Raw genomic sequence first — 13,480 nt, 5'->3', positions numbered from 1 at the left:
TGCGAATGTAGTTCTGATTGCGACAGAAACTATATGGCAAATCATCATGCATCTAGCACATACTTTAGATTGAGAATAATTGGTTTATAATAAAATAAACAAAAAAGATGAACAAATAAAATTCGTAAAAGCATGACTTTAGTTATGATGGGAAAACTTTTTAGTATGGCACTCGTTCACTACCGGTAATTAAGTTGATGGTTTCTTGTGCAGGGCGAGTTCATCATGCATCTATCAGGCATATAATATGGATTGGACAAGAAGAGCAATTCGATTTAAAATATAAAATTATGCATGCACTCATCCTTTCAGATTGCATAATATTTTTTTTAGACCACTAACAGATTGGTAGTTAACCTTATACATAAATTTGTGAAACATGAATATATTCTGTAAACAACTTTACATCTACACGAATTAATGATGTTCGTAAACTGGGACTTTGCATTAGGAAAAGAAGGGGGTTGACTATCCCCCATTTCTTGATATTAAAGCATTCTTTTATGTGAAATTCATATTTCGGACAATGTTCAAAATTGTAGTGAAATTTGACTAAGAAAACAGAATTTAGAAAAGAGAAACAATGCATTACAATACCTCTGTGAATATTTTCTATGTAAAATTACAATGAATAAACATGCTTTTCTATTCAACAGTGGAATAGTTTCTGTGCTATCTGCCCATGGTGAATAGTCATCAAAACTATTAACTAAAGCCATTCGATATCCTTCGTTTTTGTAATCCGGACGATAGTGAGTTCATTGTCACCCTTAACAGCATATATTTTCCTCAGCTTTGCCTTGTAAGATAGTTGCAGTCTCGGGGGACAACATATCTGCTATCCTCCTCATAGACTTTGAATATGTATACATTTTTCACCCTTTCAAAGTTTTGAAATAATAATTCTAAATGTATATGTGTCATGCATACCTCTGTTCTAAAATAAAATTGTGTTCTAATATTAATTTCTCAGACATCGGTTATCAAACTAATGATGTGGCAAAAACTGTTCAGTCGCTAAAACCTAAAGGAGTAATAATTAAAAGGTTTTGCTAATGAACTCTTTAAATTTCACCACAACATTTATTAATTTCATTGTTCCAGTTTCACTCACAAGCAAGGCAATTAATTTCAACAGTTGAATATTAATCTTCAAATATTTTCACCAATCAAAGACAAAATCAATTAGTTCCAGACCAATGCATTCATACAGTTTTCTCTGCTCCGACTCAATAGTACGACAAATGAAACGCATACGAGTAACCCAAAACTGAAGATATCGCTCGTAACAAGAACGATAACTCTTGTTAAAAATTTCCCTGTTTACATCCTATACAAAAATCTTAAACAAATTGTCTCATTTAAACAAAAAGAATTGAAAATACTTTCAGATGAACAAGAAAATCAAACAAATTCTGGCCAGTAATAGTTTTATGCCACATATGGGAAAGTGTTTACCCGCGTCAACTGCGTCTGCATGTGACCCGTTACAAAACAAAAACAAAACTTACGACTACGTCTATAGCCTGCGGTGATAAGCAACAAAGGAAAAACCATGTGTTGTGGCTTCCCGAATCAACTTTCCAAAATTTGGCCAATACTCAATCAGTGAATTTATAAACAATACATAAATTTAGCAGTTGGCGTTAATAACTCAGTTTCACTGGTAATTTTCTGTTCGACCTTCACCTTCGTATCAACCAGTGGTTAACTCGTACGATAATTTTTTCGAAAATACACAATTAATATTTTCAACAAATTAAACCGTTTCAAAGAATAGTCGTGAAATATTATCTTAAAAAACACAAAACAATGAATTATGTAACTGTCTGTGCAAAACAATGAATATCTTCGAGTTGCTAAGAAGAAAGCATAAGTGTTTACTATTATCTTAACCAAGTCAGCAGGAATAAAAATTTCCGGAAAAATTGATTTTTAAAGTATTATATCTCAGTAATACATTGTCCGATTTTAAAAAGAATTTCAGATCTGTATTCAGCATTAAAAATTCAACAATACTGTTACCTATTTTTATTTCGATGAAAAATTTGAAAATTTAAAAAAATCGGACCTACTTCCGGTTTCGAGGAAAACAAATCAATAAAAATTTTAACCCCCCAGTACACTAAAGAATTGATACATCTATCATCAGTGAAAATTTCAAAGCTATATCTTCAAAGTTTATGGAGATTTCTTCCGGACAAAATCCCTTTTTTTAAAATTAAAAATGGCCGTCAAATTTGAACGGAAGTGACGTAAATGCTGAAACTTTGACATCGCTGAGGCACGGTAACTTTACAAAGGCTCTGAAAATTTCATTGAAATCGGATAAAAACTTTTTGAGTTATGAAGCCGAGAAGGAGTCAGAAAAAAAATAAAAAATAAAATAATAATAAAAAGAAACCGAAGAAAAACAAGAGGGTCTTCCGTTGAAAACGGAAGACCCTAACAATAGAATAACAAGAGGGTCTTCCGTTGAAAACGTAAGACCCTAATTACAGTAAAATGATTATGTTCATTTTAGGGGGCCATTTTAGGCCAATATCATATAGAGTCCAAAGTTTCATGAAGATTTGTCGATCATTTTTTCTCCTTTGATTATATTTTGTTGAAACTATATTGTTAACAAATTTAAGAAATAACATTATTTTGAAATTCAAAGTATGCGAAATATATTTGCTTGCAAAATAGATCACATAACCTGCTTTCAATGGCCAGCACATTGCCTTTTTCCTGGAGGAAAACAAATTTGGACAATAGAAACTGTATGACGTAAACTATAATGGCTGTGTAAAGTATTATCCTACAATAAAAATAAAACGACATATGCAATAATTTACGTTTTACTCTATGACTAAGAAAAATTGAAGCATTTCAGTTTGAAAGTTGATGGCTGTAAATAACTCACATAATATCTTGAAACTTGTCCTGAAGATATTTTCCAAAATACTCCCACAATGCAACAACCATTGCCACAACTGAGGAGTTGATTATCGTCATAAAGCACTGGATCGTAAATCCTGAACAATAAATTAAATTTGATATCTCTCTTGATTATTTTCCTTAAAATACCACATTTTATGAGTTTAATTAAGAAGTATAGCAATTACTATTTTGTTTTACTCTATGCATTTTTTTTGGGCTCAAATGTTGGGAAATTAATATGGATTGGAAAAAAAAAAGAAATAAGTACAGTTTTGATATTGAAATCTTATTCTAAGCCTTTTCGCTGTTCAGGAATCAGAACAGATTAACATATACAATTTCACATGATTTGAAAAAAAGAACTTGCGTTTACAAAAAAGTTTAACATTTGAACATACCACCTCCAATATGACCCACTTGATAGCCTGCGTACCGGATACTCCCACACTGGAATAGTACAATGTATTTAAAACCATATGGGAGAAGACATGAATATAATGTGATATCTCTTATTTGTAAAATTGTTATTATGTTTTTGGTCTCGTGCGCTAGACAAAGTACATACATGAGAGAGAGAGAGAGAGAGAGAGAGAGAGAGAGAGAGAGAGAGAGAGAGAGAGAGAGAGAGAGAGAGAGAGAGAGATGTACCATCAGTCTTGGATTTGACGTTTCCTCCTTTGAAGTTAGATGTTTTAGAGATAACCCTTTGTACATGGACAATAAGTTGTTTCTGAATATTAAGTGATTTAACGCAAATTGAAATTTGTTAAAATGAATAAGCACATTTATCATAGATGGAAGAACACATCGGCAAATAAGAATTCAAGATTGCTCATATATTTTTAAAGTAATAATTATAATAGATTACACGGGAGCGTATGTAGATTGTAATCAAAAGTAAAAATGAAGATCATGTATTGAAGTGTTAGACTAATAGATAGTGCGAGGCAAAGCATACATATATAATGACTTTTTATTTTTCTAGCTAGGTTTACACATGTATTTATTTACCTGTATGTTATGAGTGTCTGGTTCAGAAAAATGAGATTTAGTACAAAACACGTAACCATGGTCATCAGGAAGCACTCTAATTAAAAACAAGATAAAAAGAAAACAGAAGTTATAAAGAAAGTGAGCGCACAAGATTGTAAGTTTGCAGGAATCCTCGACACGAATCAATTGGGATTTAAATGTCTATAACCTCGAAAGGCTATGTACAGGTTTCAACAAAAATATATTATGTTGAGAGTCAAATTACATGGCTATTCCGGTTATTAAAAAGCTCACAAGCTTTCAAAAATGGCAATGAGAGGTAAACCGATAACTAGTTGGAAATGTTAATGCAAACATATTTTAATGAAGTTATATTGTGTATATCCTAAAAAAAGCTAGTAATAAGAAAAGAAAATAGTGTTCATTCAGCAGATCTAGAAATCAATAACAACAAATTAAAATATACCGGCATATTATAATTCAACATCATGTTATAATGACAAACATTTAAAACAAAAAAGTTGAATTTTTTTTTTTTAAAATCACCAGTTGGATTTGAACCCAAAACACTGAATGTTTGTATTCACTAATCCAGAACGAAACCACTGAGCCATGCGAGACATGTCAATATGCTCTATAAAGTACTGTTTGAAACAACATTGTCATATCAATGGACTTTGTTTTTTATCCTTCAAAAAATAATTCGAAAAAGTGCATAATTAGTCATCTCTGGGTCATCTCTCCATCTTTTTTTAAAAAGCGACATTTTTAATGTTGAAATATGTTATCTTTACACGTTTCAAATATGTGGAGAGAAGACCCAGAGACAACAAAATCATTTAAAAACAGTTGTAAATGAGTAGGATTTTGCACGAATTGCATCGTGTTGCTATATTTAGACCCATATTATGATAAAACCTTTTGCATTTCAAATATTTTTCCACTCATTCCACATCCAACAGAAACCAAATAACGGTTATAATTCGAAAAATATTCAAAATTAATTGATGAAATTTTCACTCTCCTTGTGCGCCCGGATTCCTGCCGAATGTACATCTTAAGCGCCCACTTTCTTTATATAAGTGTATATATCCATGTCATTTAACATTATGATGTTTTATTGCATTAATATAATTTGCGTTCATGCAGAAGTTCTACCGATATCACAGAATTGGACTTTATTCCGGGATAGGTTCGCGCAGATGAAAAACTCAAAGTGTTAAAAATAAGAGATTTTTAAGCCCTTAAAAGAAAACTACTCTGCAAGTACCTTAAAAAACAAATGTAGAAGAATTATGGACACGTGTACGTTTAAATGATAACATATAAATGTGTAGACAACGTCGGTTCCAATACCATGCAAGCACCAAGGGAGACACCAACGAGACTACTTTCATTAACACGGTGACGTGTACTTTGCGGATGTGAAGCATGTCTAACAGTGTTAAATTTAATCTTCCGGACTATCTGTCGATCTCATGTAAATTATTTTTTTTTTCGGATTTTGAGCTAATTGTAATAGACACTTCTCTCATGTTTCGACAACTGTTTAAAAACATTCTAAATTCCACACAGCCTTAATCCCGATTGAAATCATATGGCGACGAAATAATTCTATAATTTAGTTTTTTGTTTTTATCTATTGACACTTTTTAAAACTTTCATCTTATTAAATCTTTAAAGTACATGTACGTGTTGCTTAAATGCCGTAAAATACTTAATAGTTCTTTGATAATTGATGTCTTTTTTATTTTTTGTAAACCACTTCATTGTGTTACGTAATTGTTTACTATCTATGACTTTGAATTGTATACATCGTCAGTTGGAAAAACATCCCACCCCTGTCGCTGATACATCCCAAACTCAGCTTAGCTGTATATTCCATGCAATTCTAGATAAAAGTCTAAAACTATAACGCATATATAACTTTGTAAGAGGTTTCACGAGTCTGTTTTCAAGAATGAGATAAAAATTCAAGGTCAAGATTTGTCCAGTTATCATTCTTTCCGGGAGAAAACTTCAAATGTAAAAAAAAAAATGGCGGGTAATAAAAGCTCACAACATATAACAGTCTGTTTTATTGCACTTGTCGGATATTTTTTTAGAGAATTTTTTCTTTGGTTTCATGAATAAATACAAAATACATATCTAAACAAATTACCTGACCTTTAAAAGTGATCACAAATTTATAGGCGATGAAAAGTAATTTTCTGAGAGCTATCATGGCGTCTGTATCAGTCGATTGAACGTCGATACCTATTTCTGCAAACTGACAAATAATGTTTTCCTGGAAAAACCTGGTCATGTCATAGACTTTAGTCATGACGATGAAAGTAATCTGCCAAAAGAAAACTTAGGGTGAACATTTATATTTGTCCATTTGCCAGTTAACAGTCTGTAAAAACAGAGAGAGAGAGAGAGAGAGAGAGAGAGAGAGAGAGAGAGAGAGAGAGAGAGAGAGAGAGAGACTGTATGCAAAATGTTTCATGCCAGATTTTATTTACTATTATATAATGGCTATATAATTGTACTATAGGATATTTTAAAATAAATTTAGAAAATATTCTTACTTTATAGGTGATTATCAGTCCCACCGTGATTATCGATACCATTCTTGCGGAAAGTCGGAAATCTATAATTCAAATTAAACATTTTTGATACCAACTGTTGTTCACAATTTAAGTCAAATATTGTTTATAAAGATTGCATTTCGTATGAATGGTAAACGATTAAAATCGAAAAAGAAACCATTCAACAGATTGAACAAACTCGATTGTCTATACACATTAGACGCATATTGTTTAAATACAGCACATTATCTAATAATGAAACATCGGTCATCGCTGGACTGTATGATTGTCTTGAATATTATAAAAACAAATAAGTGTAAAAAAAAATAATAAACAGTGTATACTAAAATGGCCATTAAAGACCTTTGCTTATCGTCAGCCAAATATTAGATAGACAGGTGAGAAAAGCATACATTTTCATCAAATGTAAATATGATTTTAAAAATACACACCATCAGATCTTACATAAAGCACGCACTGCATCAGACTCTTTAACTTTTCCACGCCCTTTTGATGAAAATGCTTGTTTGTTCTGACAAAAAAATACGCAGGTTGTGTTTTAATACTGATAAAAAACGCTAGAGTTCAAATTCTAAATCGCCACTGAATGAACAGTATTGACAAATACATTTTCTAAGAATTTTCAAAATAAAACATTTTCCTTGTTTTCATACCCATATTTTTCTTGTCTTTTACTTCATTGTTATTGTCTTTAACTATAATGTTATTTTTGTCAACCAAATTTTTCCATAAATATAATACATAAGCATTTCCAAGAGAAACACTTTATTAAGTTTGCCCAACTTTGAGCTTTGTTGCTTCAAGTAATTTACCCAATACAAGTAACTAAATCCAAAATCTTCCAATGAGTCCAAGTTCATTTGCAATGAAATAGAACAACAGATTGCGTTAAAGGTCGTTTATTCAATGAACCCAATTTGTATTGTTTAAATTGAAAACAATAAATTAAAGAAGAAAAAATCATTGAATAAATGACAAATTAATTTGAAAGGTGGGGTTAAAAACCGCCAACTCACAATAATTCAAATACTCAATGAAAGTAAGAATAAATGACAAATTACATGTTATTGTCTTTAACAATATTGCTATCGTCTTTAACAATATTGTCTAACAACTTACAGAGGTTCATGAGTTTTCCGTAAGAGATTCTTAACATAGGTCCACTGGAAGGAATTTTCCATGGATTTATAGCAGACTTCATTTTCCGGAATATTACATGTCGTTTTTGATCTGCATTTAAATCTTTTCTGAAGGGAAATTCCCAGTTGTAGTGGAAGACCAACGCTGAGGATGACAAAACAGACGATCTCTGGTAGGACGGACATGAATAACAAAATATATGATACCTTGAATAGAAAAAAAGCTAAATTCCCTTTTTCGTCGGATATCCATTATAGAATATATATTGTATAACCTAAATTCTACACCGTACTTTCCAAGGTAAATTGAACAGTAAGACTGGCAATGAAGGGAGCTTGATGGTTAACAAATTTACCATAAGATCTGCCTTAAACTTTTAAACATAATATTTTTGGTCATTATCTATTTTTAAGTAAAGAAATAAACCAGAAACTTGATTACTAAGTACTGTTAACCAACTTTTAATCGCGTGAGAGAAATTTTCGCAAGATTCGCAAGAGCCTCGCCGTCGCGAATATTTCTCGCCGCGAACCAGTCTTTATCGTATGGTTGTTATAACAAAATACGGGTCTGGATAAGGCTTGGTCGCGAACATTAGTTGTCGGAAACCAGTTTATTGGAAGTAAATGTTGGTTTACAGTATACATCGAGCCTCTTAAGTTAAGGAATAAAAATCAGGACATACTACACAGCATCAAGATTTGAGTTGCAAGTATATTGTAATACCCATCAAAACTTAGAATGCTAGCAGTGATAATGCAGGTTACAAGTTCATGATTTAAATAACTTTTTAAAATGGTTCTTTGAATTTGTAAAACAGAAACTAGGATTTATAACAACAATGTACACTGTACGTACAGCGTTTTCTTGTCGGCAGAACGCATTGATGAAAAATTCGACAGTGTAAATCCATGAGAACAATGTTGCAGCAAGATAGCCTAATGGACATTCCAAAGAAATTCCCAGGATAATTGGTAGGTATCCAATACCATATATCAACATGGACACCAAAGCAACAAGACCTAAAATATAGTCGATTTTGCAAAGATATAAATGTGTTAACTATCGATTACAAAGTTTAAAAATAAGTATTAATAGAAATAACCACACAAAATCATTTATTAAATTAATTATCCATGCTTTCCTAGCTTTTTTTCAAAGATAAACCTTTTGTTGTTTTTGATATATTTAATATTCAAAATATACACCCTTTAAATGATCTGGTCCATGGAAGTTAAAGGCATACGTAGACTCCACCATTATTTTGGTGCACAGATGTGCCACTGTTCCATATGTTGCCGCATAGAAAAATCTGTGTGTGCGCTTAAAGATGTCCAGTGGGCTGTTTGTGACAAAAAAAGCAATGCATCGTATGAATAGTTTGTTTTTGCCTCAGGGAAGTTGAATCTTTCCTCCTTGTAAGACAAATGTAATGTAGTAATCAATATCTAGGTTATTTAGTGGTACATTTAGAAGTGATGTCTTATTTTCTTCTGACCGTTAGGTAGAGAGTTAAATTATTGGTATCAAAAAGTAAAGTATGTGTTATTATTTATATTCAATGTAGCCATACACGTATTTTTGTTCGGGATAATATCGCTTCGTCGTAAAACCCCTATGCGGTTCATAAAGCATACATTGCCTTAACCTACTCTGCATATACTATGGCAGCAATTCAAATGCATCAATGTAATGGAGAGAAAGCTTAGCAAGACTAATTCTACCTCATCTGGAACTACTTTCCCATGACAAGTTTTGATCGTGAGGAAGCTTGAACTACTTTCTTATGATCAGTTTTGGTCATTAAAAACATTCCTATCAATCTATAACATAGCATATACTCACAACAAGTATCCTGGCTTGCCAAAGAGTAAATTGAATTCGTGTCCCGTTTGGTTATTATATACGACCAGGACAAAAGTGAACACGATCTGAAAATTAATGCACTAATAAAATGTGTTTCTGGAATTAAGAATCAATTTAAATATATTCAGATGTAAAGCAAACAATGTACTTTACACAAAGAATGTGTTTTTCCTTTTTGTGTATATTCAAGCCGAATTAGGATGAAACTGTTTCATTTGGAGGGACAAACCTGATTTTAAACCAAATGATCTGAAAACCGGACTCTTTTGACGTGTAACTTTACATATTTTAATGTTTTGTTTAAAAAAGACTGACAAGTATTTCTAATTGTATTGAGTAAGGAATGGGAGATGCGGATAGGGTTGACTGGCCAATTTGCCTGGGGAAAGGAAAAGATAAAAAGGGTTGTCTTCTTATTAGCTACAACACAACTTGATATCATACCATCTGCTTCACAGCAGTTCCTTTGATTGTACGTTATTTATTTCTGATCAATATTATAAAGAAAATCCGACTTTAATAGAAATGATACGTATATGTATACAGTCAATTTATGAGATTATGCTACTTCTTATACTCATTAAGTAAATGTACCGAGGATATTTCCGTGGCTTATTTTTTGGGCCATTGACCAATTTGCTTTACAACAGTATGATCATACTTTAATTTGTCAAGTTTAGTTCTGTTAGAAAATCGTTTTATCTTTGAGAAATAACAATTTCATATAGTTTTTTTTCAATCTTTACCAATTCTTTATATCCATTTTATAGGGCTTTTACAAAAAGAATAGTTTTGGCCTCCGAACTTTTGGAATAGATACATTATTTAAAAGAATACAAAAATGACTTTCATAAGCAAAATTGTTAAGTTCAAATCGAAAAGTCACATTTTCACTGGTATCTTCGTGGATAGTTATCGGAAAATTACATAATTATGTATTTGATTTAACTCCAAAATGATGAAAGTGCATTTTCTAGTCAAGTCAACTTAAAAAGTTATAAAATGGTCTCAGTTGTATTCGACTTCTTGAGGGCTAGAGAAGTTGTAATTTCTTTTTTCTTAACTTGAAAATATTTAAGGTACGTACCGCGGGAAACAAAAGTTGCACCCTAAATGTCTCATTTGGAATAACGTTTGGACAACTGTGTCTGAAATAATAATGACAATTGTTATTTCATATATATTTAAACCGTTAATTCTTCTGATAATCATGCATCACATGTACACTTAATTTGAATGTTGTTTCCAGGGATTGCCCGGGTTTATTTGTGTCAAAAATGTGGTGTGATTAGCCACTGTACGTCATCATATTTATTTTAATACAAAATTTGTTTCGCACTGTTTGTTAACAGGCACTTAATCCAGTTTTTAATATGTACAAAATGTGATTTTTCTTGATTGCCATGATTCCATTTCTCGACAGATTACATTTTGTATGCATGTACGAACGTGTTAAGCGGGTATCCACACGAGGACATTATTAATGTTTGGTTTATGAATTACCTTTATTGAAAAATATCATGATGTTAAAGGACATTATTAATTTTAGGTTTCTGAATGACTAACTACTGAAAATTGTCGAGGTGTTGAAGGACATAGAAAGCGTTGCCGACACAATATGCCAGTAACAAATTTTTTCAAGTATCTTGTTTTGTCAAAAATCATATCCTTTTTATAACAAAATATACTGTATAAAAAGTAAATTTTTGTCCTGTATTATTTTTTCGCCCTTTAACATTTTTAAACTGTCTATATTTGCCCAAACACAATTGCATTAAAAGAGAGAAAGATAATTTGAGACATTTGAATTCGCGCTGTCTTAATGTGGCCCCTGACAATGAAGGCTAAGGTGTGAAAAAAAATGTGAATAAAATTTAAAAGGAAAATGCAATGAAAAAGCGTTTCGTCAATCAACTCGCCAACTTGATAATACCATTTGCTGTCTTTAGAAGTTTAGATGAAAGAGCTTTAATCTGACCTTAGTTAAACAAGAAATTATTAAATAAATATACCTACAACAGATTGGTATATGAAACGTTGTACTTTTCATTGTTTTCAAGCATCATTATAAAGGCAACCGCATAGTTTTTCATGTCTTCTGAAAGTAGTTAAAAACTTATTGAACAGGTATTCACACTCTATTTCATAAAATGTAAAAATGATAATTAATTTACATTCTAGTCAACATAATTGTGTAACACTACGACACGTTTTTTGCAAGCTCACTTAAACAAATTAACGCTAATGAAGTAATTTTCATTCCGTGGAACTTCGAAATAACTTCTTTTTTTCAAAGATATAGCTAATTTTCCGTATAACGAAACAAAATCGAGGGTCTCTGACAGTTCGTTTAAATTGTGTTTACTTTACTAATACTACAAGACATATGTAAAAATCAAAGGATTTTTACAGATGTCAATAAAGCTCATTCGTTATTCATGGTTGAAAATTCAATATTCGATAATTTAAAGTTTGATGAATATGTAGATTGATATACCGACATTGGATACAAGATTTATACTGAAAAGTTTTGGACACAAAGCCATACTATTTAGATAAATTTTGCTTCATATTGCAGGAATAAATGTTCAACTTTTTATATGACAGTAGAGAACCATTTAAAACACGAAAGGTATAAACATTAAATTAACTGAAATGTGAGTTTCAATTCCTGAAATTGCAATATCTACATACCGTGTGAATAAGATTCCAAATAGCTATTGTAACTAAATATTTTTGATGACAGTATCAATGTCTATCTTTTGTACAACTGTTTCATATCGCATAAGTACAAAAACGAACAACAAAAAAGGGCGTTGATTGATAAAAACAAAGATAAAATGTAAGTTGATTATATCTTTATGACATTTTGTTTTATCTCTGTATTTTGTATCAGTGTCATATATTAATACAAGTATTATGATCTTGTATTCAAATATTTGTGATGTTGTGTAGCAATTTGTTAAAGAAACTGATAATGGTATGTTGATTGATATACCATAAATACATGTACATTGCTTTTGTGCATGTCGTCAGTATCTACATGTAAGTCGGAAAACTGCAAAATCTTTTTCTGTCAGAAAACCAGTTCATCGTCAACTACAAACAATTTAACACCTATTATTAAGCAAATTTTGAAAAAAAAAGGTAATTTAACTACAACTTTAAACGGTTTTAAATTGTTAAAACGGTGATTAAATATCAATATCATTATGATGTACATGTACACTCATCCATATTAATATATTTAGGTTTCCGATAACATTATTACTTTAATGTCCGATACCAAAAAATGAATAATTACATACCAAATTGCTTTTTATTCCAGTAAAGTTGTGTAATATTGACTATTGCAAACTTTTTGAGTGGCTTCTTAGAAATAATCAATCCTCATAACTTGAAACCCCAGGCAATGTAACCATATATTCGAAAATAAGTTTTTATTTTATTCAACAACTTTATAAATGAAGTGGAGATTTTCAACCGGTTTGGTCATTTTAAGATTATCATTCATGGTCTCACTTTAGTGAAATACGTTTAACCGTCAATTGACAATTTTCATACAAATGTTTAAAACCAGTTAACCAGTAAAAACAACTTAATTTTAAAATGCTTTTACTACATATATGGTGAGGCTAAATGTAGTAAATAATATATTATTCTAATAAAAATATATTTTTATACAACATAAAGCAATTTTACCATTCCCAATTTTGTTTTCCAGTTTGTCAAATAGAATATAATAGAAATATCAAATAGAATATCAAAAAAAATCCAAAAAAGAAGTGCATCTATAATTGATTCAATAAAGACTTAGATACCCAAGAAAAAGTAATATTTTGATTATTTTAAGAAACAATGTTAAACAATATACATGTAGTAATGTATGTACACATTTGAATTGAAAAAAAATCCATATGGATATGCCCTTTTCTTATGTAAAAAGGTTAAGATGAATGGTAGTG

General features: G+C 31.0%; 1 protein-coding gene across 1 annotated transcript; it reads right to left on the bottom strand.

Moving 5' to 3' along the window:
- Nucleotides 1–3,228: 3,228 nt before the first annotated feature.
- Nucleotides 3,229–9,581, bottom strand: LOC105317266 (receptor for retinol uptake stra6). Its single transcript, XM_066070247.1, has 10 exons — nt 9,495–9,581; nt 8,858–9,064; nt 8,508–8,671; nt 7,629–7,855; nt 6,941–7,020; nt 6,489–6,550; nt 6,085–6,256; nt 3,937–4,012; nt 3,574–3,655; nt 3,229–3,372 (listed from the first exon to the last, which is right to left on the bottom strand). Exons 2-10 carry the CDS (start codon nt 8,907–8,909, stop codon nt 3,307–3,309), a joined length of 981 nt encoding a protein of 326 aa, XP_065926319.1. The 5' UTR covers nt 8,910–9,064; nt 9,495–9,581; the 3' UTR covers nt 3,229–3,306.
- Between the last annotated feature and the right edge of the window lie 3,899 nt (nt 9,582–13,480).

Source organism: Magallana gigas, chromosome 8, assembly GCF_963853765.1.
Source record: "Magallana gigas chromosome 8, xbMagGiga1.1, whole genome shotgun sequence".
In the NCBI taxonomy this organism is placed as follows: Eukaryota; Metazoa; Mollusca; class Bivalvia; order Ostreida; family Ostreidae; genus Magallana; species Magallana gigas.
The sequence above is the reverse complement of the archived record's forward strand: the minus strand, read 5'-3'. Positions and strand labels throughout refer to the sequence as shown.

Coding starts and splice junctions, on each gene's coding strand:
- LOC105317266 (XM_066070247.1), bottom strand. CDS start 8,909: ATGGTGGAGTCTACGTATGCCTTTAACTTCCATGGACCAGATCATTTA. Junction 8,672..8,857: donor TGGACCAGATCATTTAAAGG/GTGTATATTTTG, acceptor ACTATATTTTAG/GTCTTGTTGCTTTGGTGTCC. Junction 4,013..6,084: donor ATTTGTGATCACTTTTAAAG/GTCAGGTAATTT, acceptor GTTTTTAATTAG/AGTGCTTCCTGATGACCATG.